The sequence below is a fragment of the Lonchura striata genome, chromosome 2 (assembly GCF_050655825.1).
Source record: "Lonchura striata isolate lonStrDom1 chromosome 2, ASM5065582v1, whole genome shotgun sequence".
NCBI classification, from domain to species: Eukaryota; Metazoa; Chordata; class Aves; order Passeriformes; family Estrildidae; genus Lonchura; species Lonchura striata.
Window position 1 is genome coordinate 5,647,710 of NC_140704.1, and position 25,389 is coordinate 5,673,098.

The 25,389-nt window shown below is 41.5% G+C and overlaps 1 protein-coding gene across 1 annotated transcript in view; it reads left to right on the forward strand.

Moving 5' to 3' along the window:
- Positions 1 to 25,389, forward strand: part of LOC110484562 (sodium channel protein type 5 subunit alpha) — a 214,478-nt gene that overhangs the window by 141,589 nt on the left and 47,500 nt on the right. The window contains exons 17-19 of the mRNA XM_085563330.1: positions 54 to 521; positions 15,259 to 15,405; positions 22,190 to 22,310. Coding sequence (XP_085419456.1) covers positions 54 to 521; positions 15,259 to 15,405; positions 22,190 to 22,310 — 736 coding nt within the window. The remainder of the gene's footprint in view (positions 1 to 53; positions 522 to 15,258; positions 15,406 to 22,189; positions 22,311 to 25,389) is intronic.

The window sequence follows — 25,389 nt, forward strand, 5'->3', positions numbered from 1 at the left end:
GTGCCCCCCACATTTAAAGCTCACCGATTTCCTTTTCACCTCACTCCCTTCAGGTGCTCAACCTGTTCCTTGCCTTGCTGCTGAGCTCCTTCAGCGCCGACAACCTGTCAGCCCCGGACGAGGACGGGGAGATGAACAACCTGCAGCTCGCTTTCGCCCGCATCAACAGGGGCCTGCAGTACGCCAAAAAAGCCGCCTGGAACTTCTGCTGCCACGTCCTGCGGCACCCCAAGACCACAGCTGAGAAGAAGGCCATGATGAAACTCGCTGCCCAGAACCCAGGAGCCCTCAACAACTGCGTGAACAGCCACGCCGCGGCCGAGCTGGGCAAGGACGGGGAGAACCACAAGGAGAGTCGCGCTGAGGATGGAGGGGCTAAAAATGGAGAGAAACACCCAGCAATTACAGATGAGGATTTTATGACCAATCCTGACCTGTCCATTTGTGTTCCTATTGCTGTGGGTGAGTCGGATATCGAGGAAGAGGATGAGGAGCAGAGCACCTTTACAGAAATGGAGCAGGTAAGCAACTAAAATATTTGTTAATTTTCAGCTTATTAAATGCCCTTTGCTCCAATCCTTGGTCTGGATCCCTTGGATGGCTAGTGATGCAAATGTCCTATGGCCTAATCCTGCCTTTGATATGCTGCTAACTTCAGAAGAAGTTACAGATGCATATCCAAGAGCAAAATTCAGTTTCCAACAAGAGAAATTTCCTTTCTTTGTATTCTTTGAGCTTGTCTAGATTAATTCTTCTAACCAGAGCAATTAAATCCTTTCTTGCACAGCAGATTGGTTCTTTTCCCTTTCAGCTGAATCATGGGAATGCTACAGAACAAATCTTAGGTTACTGAAGGATTTTTATCAAAATGGGCACTGTCTTGATTTGATTTGTGCAACAAGAATTGAGGGCTGGGTAGTTCTCTTTAAAATACAATAAGACAGAGTATGATATGACAAGGACCAGAGAAAGGAGAAGATGTGTTGTCATTTGTATTCTGACAAGAGAAAGTTATTCGCCTCCTCTTTGGTGTGACATGGCAGATTTTCAGGTTTTTTTCAGAGCACTCAGTAGTAAAGGCTGAAAAATCCTGTGCAGTTTGAAGTGTTGTGTGAAATGAAAAAGAAACATATTAAGGGGAATGATTTTCTTTCCCTCCTTCTCCCTCTTTCCCTTTTCTAGCAGCTTTATCTCTCAGCTCCACACACCGTATCTAGTGAATGTTTTCCAGACCCTCCAGCCTTGATCCAACACCTTCTGACGCTGGCTGAAACCAGTGGAGTTCAGCAGGCATTGGATCAAAGCTCCTTCTTCAGATCAGCAGTCAGGAGTGATCCTCAGTCTCATGGGTGAGAGGAAGAAAGTTTGAAAGCAAGATAGTTGTTAGAGAGGGAAGGACTGTCATAAAAAAGCTCCAAGGAAGGACTCTTGTGTCAGGAGCTGGGCACAAATCAGCTGCTTAAGGTTAATTTCTGCTGCTGTGTTGTGGAAATCTCTCCAGTGTCACTGCATCACCAAAAAGTCTTTCACAGTGATCATCTCACTGGGGAGTGGAACAGCAAGAGGTCAAAAAACTTAATCACAAACTTCACTGTCCAAATAGAAACCTAGGTAACAAAAAGAAAAGTCTGAAATTTTTGGTAAACACTTTTAGGGTGGATTTTTTGTGTCTGTTTAGGGACTATTTTATTGAAATGGTCTGTGGATCAGTGTGACAGTATGAATAACATCTAGTTTTCCTCTTTGAAGTCCTTCTCTATTCCCCAGCTGTATTTGAACCAACAAGCAGAGAACATTAGAAAAGTGAAATAGGAATGCAGTAGATGAAGAGGAGAATTGGAAAAAAAAGAAGTAAACTTCATGAATTCAGATAGAGTTTAATAAGAAAGAAAGATATTCTAATAATAGTGGAACTAGAATATGCAAAGCTAGTGATGCTCAAGGCATTTGCTCACCCCTTGTTGATCCATGCCCAGGCAGTTCCTGAGCAGTGGCCCCTGGCCAGCTTTCACTGGGAATTTATTGTTATTCTCAATCCAAAACATGGCCCTGTACCAGCTACTGGGAAGAAAAGTAACTTTATCCCAGCTTAAACCAGGACTGTTCTTTAGTATCAGGTGAGCTGTAAATATTGCCTAGTGTATATGTGGATAAAAGTGTATAAATATGTTTAATCATGGAATTCTGCGTTTGGTGATTTTTTTTTTTTCTTTTTGGTCTTTAAAGATGCCCACACCTTTCTGCTATATCTGACAGATGGTAACAATCTCAAACAATCTCAGATTTTTTTTTTTTCTAAACACTGAGAGCAAAAACTTGTGGAAACTTTGCACTCGAGTGTCCATGAGATCTGGAAGCATGTGCCTGTGCATGCTCAGGGGTGGGTGTTGCACCACTGTCATTCCTCTCTCATGATAAATAGTTATCATTCACAATTATGAGATAAATCCCAGCATAGGGCATGGAGGGCTTGGGATTTTTATGTCTTAATGTGCTTTACAAGGGTAGAAATGCAGATTTCTCTTTAGCTGCACTCTGTGTGTAAATTAGTGGAAGAAACAGGTTATTATCTTTTTATACTGTATATGTGGAATTAGAGCTTTAGTAAGATCTATTAGAGTCATGAGAGAAACAGCTGATGTAGAAGCAATATTATGAATAAAAGTAGATTTGGAAATACTAAGAAAACTCCTAATAGTTTCAATAATACTGAAACGTCATCACATGTAATAGAAACATTGGGGATTCAGAGTGAAACCAAATAGGGGGAAACAAAAGCCGGTAGGAGAAACAAACCAATATTCTGCCTTCCCAATGTATCTTTTAATGAAATTCTCAACAAACATTAGAGGAACATTGTCGCATTACCACGAGATATTTGGATTGCAGTGAAATAATGTACACTGCTGGCATGTACATTAAACAGAAGGCATGGAGTTGAGAAATTAATTAATTAGCTTTGTCACTAGTGCTTTCCAGGCTTGGACAAACAGCTGCTGCAGGTCACTGCTGTTCCCCTGTGCAGAGCCCTGATCAATGGTTTGCAGTTTTTATCTGCAGGTCTGAGGGGTCTTATTGCTGAAAAGGTCAAAACAAGCAGCAAGTTCATATATCCAGAAAGCAATTTTAACAAATTGCTAGAGGGGAAAATGTGTGTGTACAAGGCTGTTCCAACTCAAAAACTCAAAATACATTGGCATAATAAATAAACAAAAATAGGAAGAAGCTTAACAGCAAAAATTATAATTGTGTGATGAGCTTTGCATTTGCTTTTCTGCAAAACCCTAATAAATTTGCACAGCTGTAAATGTCTCCAAAAGGAGCAGAGCCATGAGCAAGCAGATGCCAACAAATTCAAAGATCTGTCATTTTTACTGGTGCCCATTCCAAAGATGTATGATCTCTGGAAAAAATTACTTGAAAAATTCACTTGATCAACATGTGGGTTACTGCAGAATAAATTATTGGATCTGAAGGCTGATATGAAATCCCAATTCCCTGGATATTGAGTTGTGGGATGTTACAATGGGCTGACCCTTTTACCAAGGGCATCCCTGTGGGACTGTGGGGAATAAATTTCCTCACTCACTGCCAGAAGCTTTGATCCTGCAAGCCCCAACTCCATGGGTGTCCTTACCTCCTCCCCTCCAGGATGTCCAGGATAACCAGATTAGAGCTCCCAAAGGAAGAACAACATGAACAAGAGCAAAATTTACATGATTTTTACATGATTGCACTGAGAGGGCACAATTAGGATGAAGTATCATTTTGTGCAGAGGGCATCATGCAGAAACCAAACAAGAAATACCAAGGGTATGCTAAACATTCAAATCTATTCCAACTTTCCCCTAATTACAATCCATATTTTTACATATTTCAATATTTTAGTATGTACAAAGGGAATGTGTATGTACATTTACTTCTGAGGAGAAGACAATGTACCCTGCTTCCCTTTAAAGTTGGCTGACCTGGAATTGAGCAGCCCTTTGGCAGCATTGCCAGAACGTGTTTTTCTCCTCCTGCAAGTGGATTTTGGTGCAAGAGCATGGAAAAGGAGGTGACAGGAGATGCATAAAAAGGGATAATGTGGATGAATACCTCTGCAGTGCACATCTAGTAAACCTACATGACTCTTGCACACCTTTTACACATTCTCTGTCAGTTGAAGGTCCCAGACCACATATCCTGTGCTTCCATCAGTCTGACTTGTCCAGTCTAAAAGACAGAGGCTAAAGGGATGCTGGTCTCAGGAAGAACCACAAAGTTATTGATTTTAATGGAGTGTTTTAGGTCAGAATCATCTCAGCTTACAGCTCCTGTACCAGAAAGGGTAATTCCTGGGTTCTTCCCAGAAAGTCACAAAACTACTCTAAAATAAACTATTGTGGCTATGAGAAATGGGCCCCAGAGCATTGCACAGAGCAGCTTGAAATTTCGGATGATGAGAAAACCTTCTGTGACTGCACATTTTCCTCTGAGTAATAGAAATGTCTAAGTTTAAATTTCAGCTGCCATTCATTTCTATTATCAAAGCTTGCACTGGCAGCAGCCATCTTCCTGAAAGCTGCCAATTTGTGGCACTGTCATTGAGGGGGTTTTGAAGGAGTGAGCCCACCTGATGGCTCCCAAATCTCCTTTGATTACTGAGATGCAAGTGAGGTGCTCTGCCAGCTCGGAGAGCCAGGGGACACGTACCTGTACCTGTAGCACACACATCCCACTGTGAAAGGATCCAAAAGAGAAGCAGAACAATGAAAGTCAGCACAGGCACAAGAAATGGGGAGTGAGGCTGAGAAAGAGCTGCCTTGAGCTAAATTAATTTGTCACTGCTGTGTGATATGTGTGTTGCTGCTGGTCACTGCAGCATTTTAGTTTGTGTCTTTATCTAACCCCTTCTACTTTGCCTGTTCATAGTGCTGAGGAAGTCTCTCCCTTTAAGTCCACCAGATTTCTTAAGGATTTAATGATTTTAGCCTCATAATGAGAAAAAAAAGAATAACGCTCTTTCAATTTTTTCCCTGTGTTTGACATGTAAAATATGAGTTTTCCCAGGAGGAAAACCTCTCCCAAGAGTTCAGTGGCAACCACAGCAATCTACTGGCTGCATCTTCTCGAGGTTTTTTGGGGCTCTCATTTTGGCTTCCTAGATGATTAAAATGTGGACGTTACCATCTTGAGCCTCCACAGAGTGTCTTGTAATTGCTTTATGACCATTTTTCATATGTGGCACCACCTTTCAGTCCCCTGAAGAAGAAAGAAATAGATTATGGGGACAGCAAGGTGATGAGATGATTAAGTGGATACAGTCCAGCCCAACTAATGCAATGGATTCTACAACAACATATCTGCAATTTAGCTACATTGAAGGTTTCAGACATCAGAGGGGTTTGTACCATTTACATTAGAGACCTAAGTGCAAAGCTTTTATCTTCAACAATTTCTGCTTTAGTTTTGCTTCCCTTTCAAGTGGCCCACAGCTGTAGCCCAGAACAGTGTGTGCCTTTTTCATAGTGACATCACTTTTTGGTTCAGAGGAATCCTGATAAATGCACCTAAAGGAACTTCCAGATGAGTAATGCTGGGTGTCCTAAATCAGCCCCCAAAATACAGCATTCTGCACTTACAGTTAACTCTATCTTGTACCTATTACCACAGTCTCAGTGAGGTTCAGGTTTTTGGGTTCACTGTCTGGATCCTTTTGTTCATTTGTGAGTTCCTACAGCCAGGAAATTTTAGTAGTACCACCTAAAAAAATGTCTCTACCCTTTCCTCCTCATTCGAGTCAGTCCAGCAGGGTTGCTACATCTTTCTGCCCTTCCTTACATCGAGTTACTACATGTGTTGCCTTACTCAAACCTCTTGTTTACGGCCGCCCAGCATGCCACTGAGGAGAAAACCCACGCTGTGGTGGCTAGTGGCCCTGTGGCCGGTGTCCATGTGTCACACTGAGCCCCTCTGCAGTGACAAACCCGGCCAGGGCGCCAACTTTCCGTGGGGATCACACCTTTGTGCCTTGGCTTGCAGCACTTGCCTGCTCGTCTCCAGAAGATGCCATTCATGATTTGTTCCGAGGCACTGGCTAATTGGGTCACGCACAGAGTGCTGCCTGCCCGCTGCCGGCACGCACGCCCCGGCAGCCCTGCCTTGTCTTTTCTGCTCCCAGTTCCCCCCACAGCCACTTTGTGCCATCCCAAAGAGCACTGCCCCGTTCTCCAGGAATCCTGAACAGCAGAGAGGTGCTGCTGTGTCTCCTGGGGCTCACCTTTCCCTGACCTGGCAGGAATATTGGCCTCAGGGATGTGTTTGTCACGGTCGCTCAGGCTTTCCCAATTTCCCACTTGCAGTGTTTCCCTTCCCAGCTCTCACTTAGGTGTCACGGCAGCCACATGGCTGAGCTTTCCGTGGGAGATGTTTGGAAGATGGCCTGGTTTTATTAATCTCATGGGCCAGGGGCCCTGGATATGCCATGGCCATTAGTGCTAGACCCAAAACAGAATGTAATTGGGTCAAAATGGGGAAGCACAGAGGTGTTATTTCGTAACACGTGCCTTTGTGGTTTTCAAAAAACCCCCATGTCGTGGGAGGTGATATGTCAGCATATGTGATATGCACAGCTGCACTTCTCAGTGGGATTTTCCTAGACCATTCTGGGCACAGCAGCAGCTCTGCTGTCATTTTGGGGATGTTTGGATCTGGGTCTGCACAGGGGGCCCAAGGGCTGGTCAGTACCTGGTTTTTGCACACTGGATGGGTATTCTTTGCTCCAGAGCACACTTTGCTCTCTCAACCTTATGGGTTTTTTTCCTCAATTGACAGTTCTCCCCCCTTGCATACCCTTTTCTGGACTTCACCAAACACATTTCCCAAGAAAAATAGGTTTCCAGCTGTAGATGAGTAACTACCTCTGTACACATCAAAGACAGAGCTGGCTGCCCTCACTCTCTATTCCATTGGTGCAGTCTCTACACTGTCCTGAAATTGATCAAAAGCCCAAGCTTTTATTCTCTTGTTCCCCTTTTATATTTCGGAATTACTAAATCATTTCATTTGACAAGGGGAAACTGTTTCTGATGGCTTTTCTTCCAAGTTTCTACCAGTAAGAGATTCATATTTTGAAGTCAGAGAGGACCATTAAAGTATGATGGTTTTGCTTTCTCATAGCACTGAGTCAAGGACTACAGCTAATTTCTACAGGGAGACTGTAAGTTTATTTTAGCTATGATGCATCATTTGTAAGATGGGGAAAAAAAAAAAAGAATGAAATTTCTCAGGTAACAGAAAGTTCACCATCTGCATATGGACCCACATCTGTTTCCTTTGTATACAGTGGAAATTTTATTGTACAGTTCCTGTTCATTACAAACCTGCTTCTAAACCTGAAGGGATTCTGTAAAAGTCAATGGAATTATTCCAGGTTGATGTAAGTGTAGCTGAAATTATTGAAAATTGTTATAAGGATGCCAGTGCACAAATATTTTGTTATAAAATTGTTTGTGACAATATCTTATGCTCCTAATAATTCTAACACCTATAAATCAGAGACACCATGAAGCCATGTGTTTATTTGACAAGGGTACATTAATTTTCAGCCTTTTACTGCAGGAAATATACTTTGCTGTCAGGAACCCTAATGCCCTTTTCAAATAGTATTTATATTCTGTCTGTTTGCAGTTCCAGTCTGTGGGACACGTTCTCTCTGAGTGTAGCTGGATAAAATACCATTGAATCCTGTTGATGACTCCCCAGTTCTCACAGGGAGGAGAGTGAGCCCACGTGTGTACATGCATGCTGCACACAATAAATCTTACAGCATCCTTCTTGTCACCTTTATTTGGGCCAATATTTTTCTGATCATTAAGTAAGATAACAGGGGTTTTCTTATTATTCTGTGCGTAGTTTGCCTGGATTTATCACTTTTTAAGCCATATGTTTTGCTTTGTGTTTCTTGAAAACTGTGTAGAACTCAATTATTGGCTAGTTATTTTTGGCAATAAAAGAGAACATTTCTGGATTTATTGTCTTCAGAAGAATAGCAGCAAGGGCATTAAAAAAAAAAAAGAAATGGGACTGTAAATCCCAGCAGCAGATTTAAAGCACCTATGTCCTCATCTTGACTTCTACGTGTAGAGAGACTCTTGGGTTTATCTTGTGGGGCAGAAACTCCCGTGTCAGATCTCTGCTGACGCGACTGGAGCAGTCACACCACAAACAGAGGTTTTAGGGTGCTTATTCAGTTCTCGGTGCCAGGCAAACATATTTGTCCACAGCAAAACGCCTAAGGTGCAGGAAACACCGGGAGCTGATGGAGCAGAGAAAGAAAGGAGCGGGGGAAAGCCAGGCTGGCATTGAGAGAGCCGATACCAGCGCGGCAGAGTTGACAACATGCGTTTGGACAAGTGCCCGGACCCGGGGCTGAGCGTCAGTCAGTCACAGCTTGCTGGATGCCATTTCCCAGTATCCATCTCCCTCCCCCAAGCAAAAGGCTGACCAGAAATGAGCATTTCTCACTGTTTCTCCCTTTGGTGAAGAAAATGCTGACACGTAGCATTTTGGGCAAAAAGAGCAGCAGGCAGTTCCCCAACAGCTCCCGTGCCATGTGAGGCAGCGTGTTGGAGGGGTAAAACTGCTCCCATTAATTATACTCCAAAATAACACTTCAAATAATGATTATTTTGTTGCTGTTGCCTGTAATAATATGAAATTTTCTTAATGATCAAAATATTAACATCTTAATTGGGTGAAAGGTTCTGGGTTATTTCAGGCACTCGCACTGACTACACTCCAAGGCAAATTTCCAAAATTTAAACTTCCATCAGAGAAGCCCATTAGTTTGAGTTTTTCATACTATACTGTGGAGAAATCCCAATTACCGAAAGAAACATAAAGTAGATTGTGATTAAACTTCAAAATGCAATTTAGCAGAAGGTATTAGCTTGAACTCTGCACAATGAACACTTATGAAACGCTTTCACTGCCTATTTAAGCCTATTGAATTGATAACAGTATAAATTAACTTTGGCAGTCCATCTTTTTGCCAAGTTCTTCCTCTCAGACAAGTTTTCAGAGTCAACCCTTGGAATAATGAATTTCTGTTTTATTATGGGGAGTGTGTTGTTCAGTGTGGTAAACGATCTAGGGCCAGGAAGGCAGAGGCCATTAGAAAAAATATGCCTTACTCTTCTGCAGCCAGAGTTCAAAGGCTTAAATATTCTGAATTAATCCAAGAAGGAACACTGCTGAACTGCTGCTTCTGAGGGATGACATTTTGCAAAGCATCCAACACTCACGCAGAGATCAGCAGTCAGTGACTGTGATGAGGTTTGTCTGGCAAAGTCTTAGTTCACCTTTATTCAAAATAGAAGAAAATACCAGGTCAGGCTGGTTCCAGGGGAGTTTTTCTGTTAATATCCTCTGCTGAGCAGCTGTGGTTTCTGGCCAGCCCTAGCCTTGGACATCCTGAATTGTAATGGCCAGTTTCTGTTAATTTTATCTAGCTAAGTACTCACGGGAGCATAATTTTTCTAGAGCAGGTACTGGTGTTTTCTTTACAAATACCCTGTGACTTTTTTGGGAAAAAAATGTGTTTATTAGGTCAAACAGGAGGGTAAGATCTGTGTTTAACTTACATAGGTGTAGCTTCAGACTTCCATGGCCTTAACTCTGACAGGTGACAGCACACACAAAAATCACCTGGGACCTACAGACACCTGGGACCTACAGACATCCAGGTTAGGGGCATCATCTACCCAGGGGTTGGGCAACAAATTCTGCTCTTTCTGAACTCAGGGACTATTGGTTTAATCTGTTTTGCCCGTGTGGCTCTTATGCATATGTTAGTGATTCCTATAAAGGCTGAATCATAGTGGTTCCTATAAAGGCTGAATCATAAAGAAAGTGAAAGAAAAAAAAGCATGTGGACTCACAGAGCAAATGGGAGCAGCACCTTCTAATTCTGATGTTTTACTCCCTTTGCACCATTTTGTTTCTGGCTTTTGCATAGGTGAATGACAAGAGAAATGTCAGGGAGGGGTAGATAAATGCAGCAAAATGGAACAAAAATCAGTGTACTAAGCTGTGGTGTCTGGCTGTTCCTGCTGAAGTGAAATGATGGACCAAGTGGCATAGGATGGAGAGGGGGCATCACCAGTCTCAAATAATCATGTTTAGTCTTTCCTGGCTTTTCCCCCTCTATGAGGCATTTGCAAGTCTTAAATGATACATGTGTGTGTCAGCCTTAAGGTAGGACTGACATACTTTACATTGGTATTGCAAATGCTGTAGTCTGCCAATAAAATGTTCTTGTAAATGAACACAGTGTAGCACAAGTCCTTTTGTGTCTTAGCTATAATCTTAGTGCTGTGATGTGGTATTGCTCCAGGTTTCCCTGTGATTTCCCATTAAACTGAGTAGTGGCAAGTCTGTATTACAGAAGCAATTATTCAAAGCAGGTTAGAGAGATTCTCAAATGTGCACATTTAAAATTGACAGCTGCACTCCAGCCTTCTTTCATTCCTAGCAGAACAAGTGATACTAATCTTCCCCTTCTCATATTATGGTAGTAAGGGAATTTTCCTGATCTATTTGGTGATCTTTCTTCATGCAGAAAGATAAATGCACTGATTTTGTTGGTGCTACAAGGATTTACATTTATTTGTAAAAGAGAAGAACCATGATCATAAATGATCTGTTCTCGTAATAAGAACCAATGATTCGTTTCTCCAGTTTGTGGTTATTTATTTTTCTCCCATTTCAGCTCAGATTTTTCAAGGCTTTTCAGAAAGACTGAATTCAGCATATCTGAGAGTTGTCAGCCTGGCAGCTCTGCAGTCTGCAGTCTCCTGTTTACTTTACACACGAAACAAGTGCCACCAAGGCAGTAATGCAAGCTCACCGTCTTTCACCAGCTCTGCAATCTGCTTGCTTCTCCACTTATGTGGAGGTAGTATATAAACAGCTCAGTTTTCACCATCATTTACTTGTTGGCTTCTTTGCAGAGGAAGGGTGCCAGTTACTAGATGCAAACTGTTGCTGAGGAAGGGTGCCAATTGCTGCCAGGCACGGCAATTTTGTGAAATCCATGGTTGTCTGCAAGGAGAAACACAAACATCAACAACCACTTTACAGAGTAAACAACCCTCTTGTAACAATCCCTGTCACACTGCTGAACAGGGTTTACTATACATGAAAAGCTCTGCAGACTTCCCTTATGGTCTCCAAAATTTGGGTAGAGGAAACTTTGCAGGATAAAATGTGTTGTCATCTGTTAAAGGAGCTGGATTTCTTGAGGAGAGTCAATGTCATAGCATCACTCATTAATGAATGGCTGAAGCAGAGATTCTTCTGTTGTCATACTCCTTCTGCTCCTCTGATGGGCAACATCCCAAGGTAAAGGAGGATTCCCCTGGCATGGCTCAATGTGTGCAGGCATGTATGTGGGGACCAGGACAAGCCTCCACTCCTGAGTCCGTGCCTGGAAATGTCCTGGCCAGCTCACACCTGGAATGTGATTGCACAACTCAAACATCTCTAAATTTTCCATTAGTGTCTCAAAAGTGGCCTTCAAAGGGGCAGCTGGATGCATGAGTATGGTGGGAAGTGGATACATGGCATCAAAGCTTCCCAGTGCATTGGGACTGAGTAAAAGGCAGTTTGCATTTGCACTGTCTCACCAGACAAAGGGAAATCCCTTATCCTTCTCAAAAAATAGTAAAATAATTAACTTCATCTATCCACATAATTTTTGCTCACTGGCTCTGCAATAACAATGGCAAGGAAGGAGAGCCCCAGAGCCAATTCCCATCTCTTTCCTCCCCACCTGCTTGGAACAGGAAGCTTCCTGCTATCAAAGGATTTGCACATCTTTCTCACAACAGCCACGGCCAGGGAATTGGGAACAAATGTCACAAGACAGGGTCATGATCTAGGGAGTGAGAGAAGCATCAGGAGAACCCATTTGAACTGATCACCATCCGAAAGGCAAGTCCTGGGATCCTCTTTCTAAATTTGTTTGCAAAGAATGGAAAAAATTATATTTCCATGGGGAAGGAATAAAGTGAATCCATGCTGATGACAGGTATTTGCCTTGTTTTGCCAGCAGCGAGTTCTCTTTCCAGAGGAGTGGCATTTGCACTAATCCCCATTTGAGCCTGGAACAATTAGCTGAAGTGTGGAGCCTTTTCAGAGACACAAGGCAGTGTGGAGCCTTTGCATTTATTGGTGTCAGCAAACAACTATGTGGGTCCGTGCACCAGCACTCTTGAGATGTCACCCAGATTATGCCCTGTTTCCAATCTGGTAGCTGTTTTCCTGGTGCTGCAGCGTGAGAGAGGACAGCCCTGTCCACCCCCCTCCATGTGCTAATCACTGGCATGGTGTTGGCAGATCACCTCTTTTTAGGGCCCACGTCAGAGCAGAGGTGAGCAAACTTTTGGTTTATGCTGAGGTCAGACCTGGGCTCTCAACCCTCCCTTTGCATGCACAAAGTTTTAGTACCATTTAATGTTTTTACTTTACAAATGAAGAAAGCGACAGAATTGATAAATATTAACATAATGTGTATTGCCTTGGCAACGTGGCACTTGATACAAAAATTAAGCATAAATTATGTAAACCACCCACGGTGGGAAGCTGTACAGGAGATAGACCTGCCGTTGCCGCCAGAAGAACAAATCATCTGGAATAAGGACAAAAGCAAACAGCCTAAAGTTAAACAACATAAACCAAAGGCACCTTTCCCCAGACAGGTCTCTGCTGGTTTTCAGGTGCTGTGTGCTGGAAGTGAGAATGTCACATCCCAGGAGACTCGTTCACCAGGACTGTCATTAGTTGCTTGCAAAAACTCAGCTGAATCCCTAACACTCCTTTTGGGATCAGTCTACACTACCAGATTTTTTAGAACAGTCTATTTCTCTTACTCATTTCCTCCCAGCTTATAAATGTAGAGGACAAGTTTGAAAAAACACATTGATGAACCAAATCGTTGTCTGAGCACATATGCGTGATGCCCCGTTGAATATTTTGCCAGGATATATTAATCAGTTTTAATTAACTTTAACTCATTGGATACTTGGTATGAGTGTGGTTTCTGGGAAGAAGCCAGGACCACATTTCCTGGAGTCGAGTCTTTATGAAAGTGTTGCTAAGTCCTGGTACCACACAGAGGGATTAGTAAATAGAGAATTAGTGTAAGTTTGGCATTTGACTCTAGCTTAACACAATAATTTGCTTAACAATTAGAATATTATCAGATCAGCTGAGTTACAGGGTCTGTGCTCTTACAGTGCACAGTTTCTAGTGAATCTGAGTGCACAACCTTTCTGAATAAATGAACTTGAGACGTCACCTCAGATTGTGTTGCACTTTCAACATGAAACGATTGTTTCTGCTGTTCCAGTGCTATAACCAATATCATGCCATTAAGATTACTTGGTACTAAGTTGAATGCACATTGCATTAAAAAAAAAGAACATTTTATGGCTGAGTGCCTTAGTTGTGTGTACTGTGCCTTCCACATTGGCTTCTCTCCTGAATATTAAACTATTTCCAAAGATAAAGGCTGCTGAAAAGCCTTAAAAAGTGTTACTTATTGTCAGAGACATACCTGTAACCCTGTGGTTATTGGTCTATGAAGATCAGTGCTAATGTGTGACTAGAAATTGTATGTAGTACCTTCCTATGCAGAAGGTACAGGTTTGGACATTCATAATTTGATTTATTAAAGTTAGAATATATTTTAGACCACATGCCCTCCAAAGCAGGAAACAAGTAATTTGATTTTAAATTAATTTCCCAGAAACACACAATGACATTTGAAAATACTGGTACAAACCTGAGAGTCCAAACATATTTATACAAAGAGCAATTTGTTAACCAACTGCTTCCTTTGTGTCATTTAGTCTTTTAGATGGTTACATTTGGAATAAAGTGGTTTTCTGCTCTGGGTACCTCTTGTGGGACTTCCTGCAGTGATGTGGCTTTAAAACTGAGGCAGGTAGTCTGGGACTCCCTGGGGAAGGGAAATTTGCTTAATACCTGAATAACACTGAATGTCAGTCAAGTCAAGGGAAAGGAAAAAAAAAAAAAAAGCTGGACAAATGAAAGATAAATAGGTTTAAATAATTACTATTGAAATCTGGTTATGCTTGTAATTTTTTTCTCAGCATGGAAGTCCCTCTGTAAGCTATTCAGCACAGCCCTTTGATTCCTGCTGGAGTTTTATTAATATTTTAGTAGCTGTGTTAGTAATGGCACGAACAGTGGTAGTGCTGTGATGAGCTGTGGAGTTTTCAGTGAAGTCCCTGTCTTAGGTGGATCAATAAAGCCACACAAACAGAGAACCTGGGCCCCCAGAGGGAGGGACTAACCCTGAAACATCCTTTCCTCTGCCATTAGTCGTGGGAGAACTTCTTGAGAGCTCGGCAGCAATAATCACCACTCCAGGAAGAAGCGGCTGGATTTAATGGTACCACGCATACTTGCAAGCACAAGGTCCAGTCAAATGTGTTTACTGAGAGAAAAAATTATTGCTGTGCTTCAGAATCCATCCCCTTTCAGGGAAGTGCTTCAGAGTGTGCTCTCCTTTCAGCCTTTGGTTGAACCTGGTGTGCTTCAGTGGGTGCAAAGTAGCCTTAAGTGTTTTGTTGAATAGGAGCCTCGTACATTTGCGTGTTTACATGCATTTTTTCTGTATCTATTTTCAGATATCTTTTATCTTTTCCAGTGAACTTTGCATTTTCTTCCCCTTCAATGTGTATCTTTTCTTCTCTGGGTGTGGGGATTTTTCACACAATTTCAAGCAGACTCATAGAACAATATTGGGTTTTGCCCTTGTGCCTTTCTCCAGTTTTTATATTCAGTGCCACCACCTGATTCTGAATTTTCAGAGCACACTCCTTGGTTATTTGGCAGCCACCTCTCTCTGCACCTCAGGTCACTGGAGGAAGTTTGTGTCTCATATCAGGCTCAAAATGAAGACGGCAAGGGAATTTCCTCCCACCTCAGCAACAAAAGCTCAGAAAAAAAGTTGGTCTGTTTGTATGTCCATTTTCTACAGTCATATATCTTGGCATATCCAAGTTGCTAAAGCTCAAAATTTGCAACACAAACTTGTGTTATCTCATTTATTGCCATTCTCCTTAAGATGTCATGCCCTGGCGAGAATAGTCCAGGCTGTTTTCTCTTCTAGCTGGAGAGTTCTCCTTAAGAAATAAGCATGCTATCAAAGAAAAAGAAAATAAACCCATCTAGGATTATTTCCAGCAGGAAAAGCAGCTGCAGCTGAGGGGGCAGCGATGCCAAAGCCCAGGAGTCCGGAGTCAGAACTCTGAGATTTATGAAGAGTTAAGTGAGTTGCACGTGGATAAGCAGTTGAAGGCTGAGCCACCACCTCCAGTAGGGAAAAAAGAGGTAACACAAACAACTTTCCTACCTGATACTGCATGAAATTCATTGCACCAGCTCCATAGTGCATGCCACTGGTTTATGTGGGGTTTATGGCTTGTAAAAATACATGTTTGTCACAGGGTAGGAAAGCAATAGTGTGTAATAGGTATTACAGTCTTAATAAAGAAGAGAGAGGATTTTGTTGTTATAAAAATAATTGGAAAGCTTGGAAAACGTGCAGTATAAATTACAATGGAATTGTAAGAGGCTTTTGGGGAAAAAAAGCCCAACCAACCACAAAATCATCCATAATGCTACTGTCTCATTTTAGGAGAAAATATGTGTGTGATTTCCCACTGAAAAGCAGCTCTAGGAAAGGCATCTGCTGACTTGGCAGACCTGAATGTTGAGTTCACTGGAGGGCATCTGCTCTCTGTCACAGATTAAGATTTTTTTTTCCTGTTAACACACACCCAAGAAAGGTGCGACAATTTAAGTAGCTGATGTGAAGGTACTAAGTAAAGAGCAAGCTTTGGTATTATTTAGTTGATTTGGCCAAAGTGCAGCTCATTAATTGTTTCTTGATGTGTACACATTGACATTTATCTTCAAGCTGTAGGATGATGTTGTCCTTATAAACATAAATATCAAAAATAACATGTTTGCACTGTACACTGAGTGACTCCAGGCTGTGTAATTGCCTGTATTCTCCTTGCTGACTTGTTAGGGGTTCTTCCCCTTCAGATTTAGAATTTTATTGACATAGCATTGCCTTTATTACTAGAGAGTGATGGATTCCTCTGTTTGAAAAGAGGAAATGTAGGTTTGGAATGTCCTAGGAGTTTGGAGAGTTCCAAAGCTGCTTGAGATTGGAATGAGGGATTGTTGTGCGGGACAAAAATTGACGAAAAGGAAAGAATGGCACAATACTAACACACATCACACCTTTCCCAGTTCTGCTGTAAAATTGCTGGCAAGTTTGTGTCCAGCAGGAGAAATCCCTTGAAGAGATCTTGACAGGACAAGAGGAAACAGACCCACCCCAGAGCCAGGGCTCCCCTTCTCCAAGCCTGCTGATTCATGTTGTCATATGGGTGGAATTTACTGCACTAAATGTAGACAATCTGCATCTGGATTTGTCATCTGAGGCCTCTGTTTAGACAATGTAGGCAGGTAAATGTGTCTCCAGCTGAAATCAGCATTTACATTAGGTCAGATCTCATAAAAGTGCCCATTTCTCTCCATTAACTATAAAGGGAGCACTTAGGTAGCACACTTAGGTGAGATAAATTCCACTCCCAGGAACCAGAAATCGTCCAGCCATGAAACCTTTCTTTAAAGGGCAGTCCTTGCCAGAGTACTTCTTGGCATATTCATATTCAGAAAGAAAACAACCTGAATTTAGAGGAAAGAGAGTTAAATATTTGATATCATGGTCTCAGGGAGAAAAAAAGTATGTATATTTAGCAAAGAAATACAAAACTTTCAAACAATGTAAAGAAGCATAACTAGGAGGAATTAGAAGACCATGTCAGGCATTTTTCTCTCAGAGGATTAGGTATCCTTCATGTTTAAATATCTTTTCAAGACAAGTGGACCCTGTGATCCTAACAGGGAAGCCAGAAAACTATGTCCTTCTTTAGTGCTATAACAAAATGTCACGATAAGTCAGGAACATTCTAGCCTCGATATATTCAGCAACATCGTGATAAAGAAATAATCCCCATTTCCTCCCTCAGCTTTCAAAGGGTCCTGAGACACAAATGCCACCTCTCTATAGCAGAGTATAATTGATTCTATTTGCAGCTGCTTAGAAAGAGGTGGAGGAACATGGCAATAATCCAGGGATGACTTGAAATCGAGCGGAAGTTCACACGAGGCTATGAATGCCAACACAAAAGAGCAAAGCCCAAAGGATGCTATTTTGGAAGATCTCGTGTGGACATTGCATACCCACGGTCCCCCTGTGCAGAAGCAATCTTTGTGCCAGCACGCAAGGACACACTCGTCGTATTTTTGATGAATGTCCCAAGAAGTTGCAACTGGCCAAATAAAGCCAACAACTGCAAGGGAGTAACAGATTTGGTATGCCCAAGAGGCAGGGCTTTCAGGGATTGTCAGTGACAGGAAACACTGGATGTGTTCCTAGTGAAACACTGTTGGTGTCAGTAAAGGGTACATTATATGATTAAAAATTCATTCTATATCCATCATCAGAAAGGCACCGTAGAAATAAAATCATTGGTGTCACGGGTGGAGAAGACTTTGGAGTACAAACTGGCTGCTTTCTCTGCCAAAATGCTGACCCATAAAATATTCACACAACTTTGTGGAATCTGGCTTTAAATGGATCAGGCAACTTAGATTTCTTCATTTACCAAAAGGAATAATTCACTTGCTAAAAAGAAATATCTCATGCCTGGGTATATTTCCTTAAATACCAGCCTTTCCTCACCTTTTTTTTTTTTTCCCTTTCAAAGTGCCATTTCATTACAGTCTTTTACCAGTTTTATCCATCAGTCTCTTTTTATGAATTAATATCATTTACTTTAATTGACTTGCTTTCTTCCTATTGTCTGGGGTTTACCCCCTGAAGTCATGCACCATTGTTCTTTCATTATTTATTGTAAATTAATATCTCTGAGCCATTTATCTGACTTTTTTTACCTCTTTGCAACTCCCTCAACTGTTCCTTTTCGGGTTTTTTCCTTCCAAGAAGAAAGCACAGTATTCCAAATACAATTTCTACAGAACTGTAAAAGAATAAATAATATCTCAGTATCTAGACATGATGCTTTCATATGGCTTTCTACATCATTATATCCCACTGCAAAAATCACATCTATTTTTTTAATATTATTCCAGGTTTCCAAAATGTCCATTGAAATTTTCCTGTAACTTGCCCATTTGTACTTTTTAAAATCATGTCCCATTTTGCTATATTCTCTCAATGTTTCCTTTCTCTTTTCCCTTCTGCTTCCTTGATTTCAATACTCTCCAATTTGATATTATCAGCTAACCTGAGGATTATATAGGTCAAGACCCCTTCTGTATCTTTAGTGAAGATAATGCTGACCCTAATCCCCACAGATTTCCTCCTCTGAGGGGAAAGTTTGTGCTATATTTGGGTCCTTAGAATGGCCTTTCTCCACACTGCAATGGGTGAACCTGAGCCCATTACAATTTATTTTAAAAGCAGGCTTTTCTATAACAGACATCCAAATGTTTTTCTTAAGGTTTATAATCATATGTCAATTTGATAGATTAAGGCTCTGATTTTCAGAGGTGAGGCAGAGAAAGAGGGAGATAAGAGGGCTAAGCCTTGAGCAAACATCAACTTTCAATGATATTTCAGCGTCTCACTGCTAAAGGCTTTTTGAAAAACACTTTCAGATCAATTTGCTGCTTTTACAGGCACAAGCAGTGGGTGTGGGAGCCCTGTCCGGGTACTTAAAACAGTCACTCCATCAACAAACACTTTAAAAATTGCCTTCTGCAGCATGAATTTAAGCACCAGGGGAAAACCTTCCAAAGAGGTCTTTGACAGATCCCTTTCCTCTGCCTTGCCCACTTCCTCCACTCACCTATTCCAAGAAAGAAGGAGGAGATTCTGTATTTGTCCTTTTTGCCTTCTTTTTGAGCTCTTTTCACCCTGTTTGTGCAGAGTTCTCTTGGCACACAGGAGAACCACCTCACTGCCTTTATGTCTATGACATTTCACTCTGAGTAAGCTCTCTCCTTTTCTCCGCTCTGTCTTTATTTAATTCAAAGGCTGCAGCAAGTGTTTAGTGATCTGTGATTCCCATGATTATTCCCTTTTCCTCCTCTCTCAGCTCAGTGTTGTGTTTACTTATTGCTGCTCTCCTGGGCCGTTTCCAGTTTTCCATGAGCATTCACTATCGATTGCTAATGATGTGTTAACTGGGTGTATTGGATCCCTTTATGCTCTGCAGCGTGCCTTGCCTGGATCTGCTGGTTTGTATATGTATATACAGGCTTTCTGGCTATTTCTCTGCTTACATTTATATTAATTCTAACAGGCTCTCCCCCCTTCTTGTTATTGATCCCCTTGTTGGATGATTTTAAGAAGTGTTTATTTTCTTAGACAACTGAATTTTGATTAGCTACCTTCCCTTCATCAATTGCTCTTGTGTCCCTGACTCTTCCCTAAGTTCATGAAAACCTTCTTAATCACTTTTAACCTTTCTGGCAAAGAGTAACCTTTGCTTCCTTCCCAGAATCATCCCTAATCTTTTCCTTCTCTTTCATATGTCTGGCTCCTTTTTCTAGTCCCTGTTCAGACCCTCAAACCTTAATCTACTGTTTTTTGAATCCATGTTCATTGTCTCTTCTTCTTTGGAGGCTTTTCAAAAAAACAACCTGTCTGTTTGCCTTGCATGTTCCCCACCTCCCTTTGACACTGATGGATTCTAATATTTCCTGGAAACTCCTCCTGATAAATAACTAAAGAGTCTATGATAAATTAATTGTATTTTGTTCTGTGAATTTTCTAACCTGTCTCTGCTAAATCCAGCTCTCTAGTTGAAAATGTTATCAAGATGAAATTGCTCTCAGAGTTTTCTTTGATTTCTGGCTATTGGTAAGAATTATACCCAACAAAGCTTCTCTTCTCATTGAAACTCCTATTTTCTACATCCTACAGCTGCATATGATTTAGGACTATTTCAGTGATGTCTGTTTTGACATCTTCATAACAGAACATGTAATGACTAAATGCATTCCCTGATGAACAGTTCCATGAAGTTCTGACTGTGCTAGAACTTGGGATGACATTTTTTTCACCGTCACACACTGTTGTGAGTCTGTAGGAAATGGGCTCTATACGACAGCTGCATTCTGAGTATGGCTTTTCAGAAGCTTTATCCATATCTTGGACCTGTTCTGTTCTTTCTGTTCTCTCTTTTTAAAAGGTCTCTTCTCAATTGTTTGCAGATCTTTTGCGTTCAGCATTAAAAACCCTAGCCAAGACTATGACCTTCTGGATGCTGCAGCTAATTGCAAACAAGTAGCTTCCACCCCCTCTTGCAAGCACTGCTGGAAGGTTCAGTCTTGCCCACTTTACCCCAGGTTCAGCATTTCTCTGAATTCAGCTATAAATTTTGCATTGACTGTGTATGCTGGAAAACAGAGGACCCATTTTCACATTAATAATAAATATATAAAGCTGTGCCTAGTCTCTTACTCCATCACCATCATGCTTATGAAAATAATACTTTATCTGTACGTGCCATCTCTCATATAACTATCTCACAGGCTGTTTAAAAGCTTGGGTAAGTATTATTGCCCTCATTTTTTAAAATGAAGGCAATAGTATTGCAAGATAAAGCACAAAATCTTTTAAGTGGGAACTCAGAGAAGAGTAAGCCACTTCACAAATGACACACTTTCCTGCTTGGAGCTATTTGTCATTGCCATGACCCATAGAAGATACCAGCTTTGGTATTGCCCACTTACACCAGATAATGCTCTAAAACATCCAGAAACAAACTGGATGTATTAGAGCATTATCTGGTGCAAATATCAGGTCTTTCACTTTAGTGGCCAAGCTACTTAGCTTGTAAAATTTAAAAGTAAATTAACTTAAATTTAACTGTGGATTAACACAAAATAGACACTCTTTATTTTAGCTAGCAAAATAAAATAGGGGGGAGACATTTCCTCTTTTCTTCTAAAGGAAGTGCCTTGATTCTCTTAAAGGAAAGTTAACCTGAAATTAGATTTCTATTTCATATTTGGGTGACTTATTGGATAGTGTATCATATGTCTTTTAATCATGAGTTCAGCCTTCAAAACAGATTTTGAAAATAATATATTCCCCAGATTTTTTTATCCAGATCTGCTCTAAATAGATGAGACAACCAATGCTTCAGGGAGCAGGAATATTCTTGCCCCATTTTGCAGAGGAGGATCTGAGAAATGCTGAATTTAAACAGTACACCTAAGATGATGGTGTCAAATATTTCAGGCGAGTGGTAGAGCCCTTGAGACATTTCTAAAAGCCATGTGCCTTTCCTCCTACATCACCTGGAGATCACAATGGTGTGACAGAAAGACAAGGGGCCATGTCATGTGCTGAGAAGTTGTTAGATGAGGGGTGAGACAGGAGGAAGAGCCCTCTCAAGATATTTGTACTTGAGCTTCCTGTGGCTGGACGCTGGAGGAGAGGCTGTCAGCAGGAGCAGAGCATGATCCTGACTGAGCAGGTGCAGATTTCATCCACCAGCTGTGGGTGAGGAACCTCAGGAATGAGGCCCAAAACACAGGAACCCAAGTCAGGTCATCCAATTCATCCTTCAACATTTCAGGAGTTAGGTCCCACTTCTGGAACCCCCCCCAAAGCATGAGCCTTCAGGATGTCAAACTAATGAAGTCCATCACTCCAAGGTTCCACCTACCATTAATCAGAGCAACCTGGTCTAGTGGAAGGTGTCCCAGCCCATGGCAGAGGGGCTGGAACTGGATTATTTTGAAGATCCCTTCCAACCCAAACCATTCTAAGATTCTGTGATTAATATTCAATGGCTGTTCACTCCCTTTCTGTGGTTTGCTTCTCTTTTGTCTCAAAAAGTAAGTTGTATATGTTAAGTTGTTGCTGCTGATGGGTCAGCCCCTGGTCTCAGGGTAGGCAGATCTGGCACCAGGGAGTGGCACCTTGGGAAGTGCATGGCAATGTCTCTGTTGTGGTGGCTTCAGCTGGGGTGCTGATTAGTGGAATGACAACTCTGCTACTTCCTTCGGGGCAACTGATCAATTTGTTTTCCACATCTTTGCTCTTGTTGGCAACAAGCTTGATGAAATCAGTCTTTCTGAAGGCAGCACGGTGGATTTGACAAATCCTGCAGAACTGCTGGAGCAGATCCCTGAGTTTGCTGAGGAGCTGATGGAGCCTGAAGATTGCTTCCCTGAAGGTAAGAACTTGCATGTTTCACTGCAATGCTGGGGCAAGAAACCTTCTTTTCTCTTATTGAACATCTCCTGACCTTCTCGCTGTGTTGCTCTGGTTGCTTGCAGTAGTATTTCACTGGATGCACTTTGTTTCTTAGGCACTATAATGCTGAAAACCCACACTCAAAATCCCTTGTTACCATTAGTCTTTGGATTTCCAAGGTTCTAAAATACTCCACAGCTTCTAAAGCCTTAGGCTTTTCAAATTATAATTTGTACCATAAAGAGTGTTTTATTTGTTTGTTTTTTAAATGCTGATTTTTGTCATTTGTCCAGTAAAGATTTTTGACTTCCAATATATGTCCATGATCAAATTTGGTAAAGAGATTACCAGATCAGGATGTTTCCATTGCTTAAATGTACCCAGGGAGTTCATAGAATCTGTCTGGAGAGTTCATGAGACTCAGGGACTCTCTTCCATTTGTTTCAAAGGGTGTCAAGATTAGCACATCCAGTGACTTTCATCTCAAGTCAGAGAACTGCTATGTAAAGGGCATTTAACACTATTATCTTAGATAACAACAGACCACATCTACATATATCTTTTAATACTGAAATTCACCATCATTTTATTAACATTTTAACACCATCCTGCTCCAAAACACAGATGTAAAACCCAGCTACACCAGAAGATCTTTGTTTAAATAAATATATAATGTAAATAGCATCCTAAGTTATTTCTTCTCAGAGTGAGTTCTGTTCCAAATATTATCTCAGTCAAATTTTTTGTTTTCCTATAAATCTGGGTTGGGAAAAACAGGGTTAGCTGAATAGTCCCTTGAAAATTCAAGCATTATTATAAACAAAAACAGAGCAGCTCAGATGGGATCAGACAGAGATGATTTGCTGGGTATATGAATGCCCCTGAAGTCAGCAAAAATGTGCATCTCTATATCTGTGAGAAAGATGATTGAATGAGGTAAGGGAGCCCTGCAGGGCTTACAAATGTCCCTAGGATCTAAACATTTTTTTGGCAGCTCTGCTTAAAAGCAGTAGCCAAAAATTAATGCAGTTGACGGAAGAAAGCATGGTGTAACTATTCAGGCCTGTGCAATAACATTTTGAAATTAGATCTGGTGTTTTCATTCTTTCACAATATATTTCTTAATGGGGCTAGTGAACAGCAATCTCTGTTGTGCACTGCAAAGTGATTATGTTATAGATGCTTAAACAAGCCAGTGCTGTGCAATCAGTGCTGTTCAGATGCCAGCTTAGAAATTCTGAAACTGTGGTTGGCCAGAACCACCATCCAGTTTTTTAAAAGAAATGAGGCAGACACCACACAACATGTTCCCAGAGTAGCAGCACTCTGTAATTTAATCTCTCTTAAAATAACCAGACCTATTTGAAATTCCACGGTGCAGGACCACAATGGAACCAACCCAGTTTGTCAGATCTTCCTCAGTGCTGTCTGTGGGATCCAGGGTAGCAAGCAGGACTCTTCCAGATGGATCACTGGAAGTATTTAACCAGCTTTGAAGCCTGCTGATCATCCTGGCAGCAGAGAAACGCAGAAAGGGAGGCACTGTGGGCTGAACCCCAAGCTTGCCTTGGGTTATTTCCACCCAGGTTCTGGCTCCTGTGCTCTTCCTTCTGAGCACCCCTGGTCCTGAATTTTGTTTTTATTCCTAGTCTCCCTTAGTTCCTCATCAGTGCATGTGCAAGTCAAGGTGTTTTTCTCTTCTCCCAGGATGCAGCCAGCTGAGCCTTGGCTCTAAATGGGAATTGAAGGAGAGCCTGTTCCCAGCCCTCAGCCCAGTGCATGGTGTCCAGGGACACCTGCAGGTTCAGGTGACATCCTCATCAACACATCTACTCTCCTTTCCTGTGCAGCACATATGATCCATGCACATTTTTCAGGCTTTACTGTTTTGGCTAAATGTGATCACATTGCTCATGGATTTGGCAGAAAAATGCACAAACACCATGTGATTATTCGCTCATAAAATTTCAAGTCAAATTGCCATAAACTGAAAGTCCAAATGATTCTTACAGCAACGACATTAACATTAGCTTTAATTTATGCAGGGAAACAAAGTGTTTTCCTGTAATCAACTTCTAATAAATATTTCCAATATCTTTGCCCAAATTTACTATTGCAATTAAACCTCATGCAGCTGTCACTTCAGTCTAGTTTAAAACCAAGTCAGCCAACAAACAGCAGTCTAAATAGCTGACAAGACTTTAAACTACTAAAATGAAAATATTGAAGGGCATGCACTGGGCAGGTTTATCTAGTCCTGCCTTTACTGATATTTTATAAACAGGTACAACAATATTTGGCATATTTGGGAGCATGAGAGTTAATATTTGTGAAAGAAAGAGATTATGTGAAAAAGAGGAGGGAGAGGGGAAGGGTTAATTTCTTAACTTCTTTAGGTATCTAAATTCAAACTATGACATTTCTCAACACATCCAGCATAGGTTATGTCCTGAACAAATATGTTCCAGATTCAGGCCTCTTTTTTTTTCAGATAACAAAGGCAACAAAGATAATGCATGTTCTTGAAATAGTTGCTGAAAGTTTGCTGAGGTCACAGTTTTCCGGGAGTTGGGTGACCCAGATAAGCCATAGGTCATTTTTCTTGGGGAGCCTTGTTAATGTGTTATCATCTCAAAATAGCTTTGATTAGGGTCAACAGGGAACATTCTTGGGTCAGGAAATGTGAAGGCAAGGTAGGGTCACAGCCCTGGCAGCTAGCAAATATTGCTGGGAAGAACCTGATAGAAATGGAGAGACCATTTCTGGTTGCCAGTTGATGGGAAAGGAACATTTATCCAATGCCAGCTATTTGGGTACTTTTTCCTCCAGATGCCTTGCAACACTCCAGTCCTGTTACCTCCATCGGTATGTGCTCTCTGCAGCAAAATTTACTCCCAGTTTGGACATTATCTTCTGTGTCTCGCAGAAGGTCGTCCAAAGAGAGCCCTCGGGCCACAGCGCTCTCCTCTGTCCCAGACCCTAATAGGAGAAAGATTCCACCAAGTCCTTAGGCGTAATTCCCCGGACACAGCCCGCTGGCAGAGGTTTCAGGGGAATAT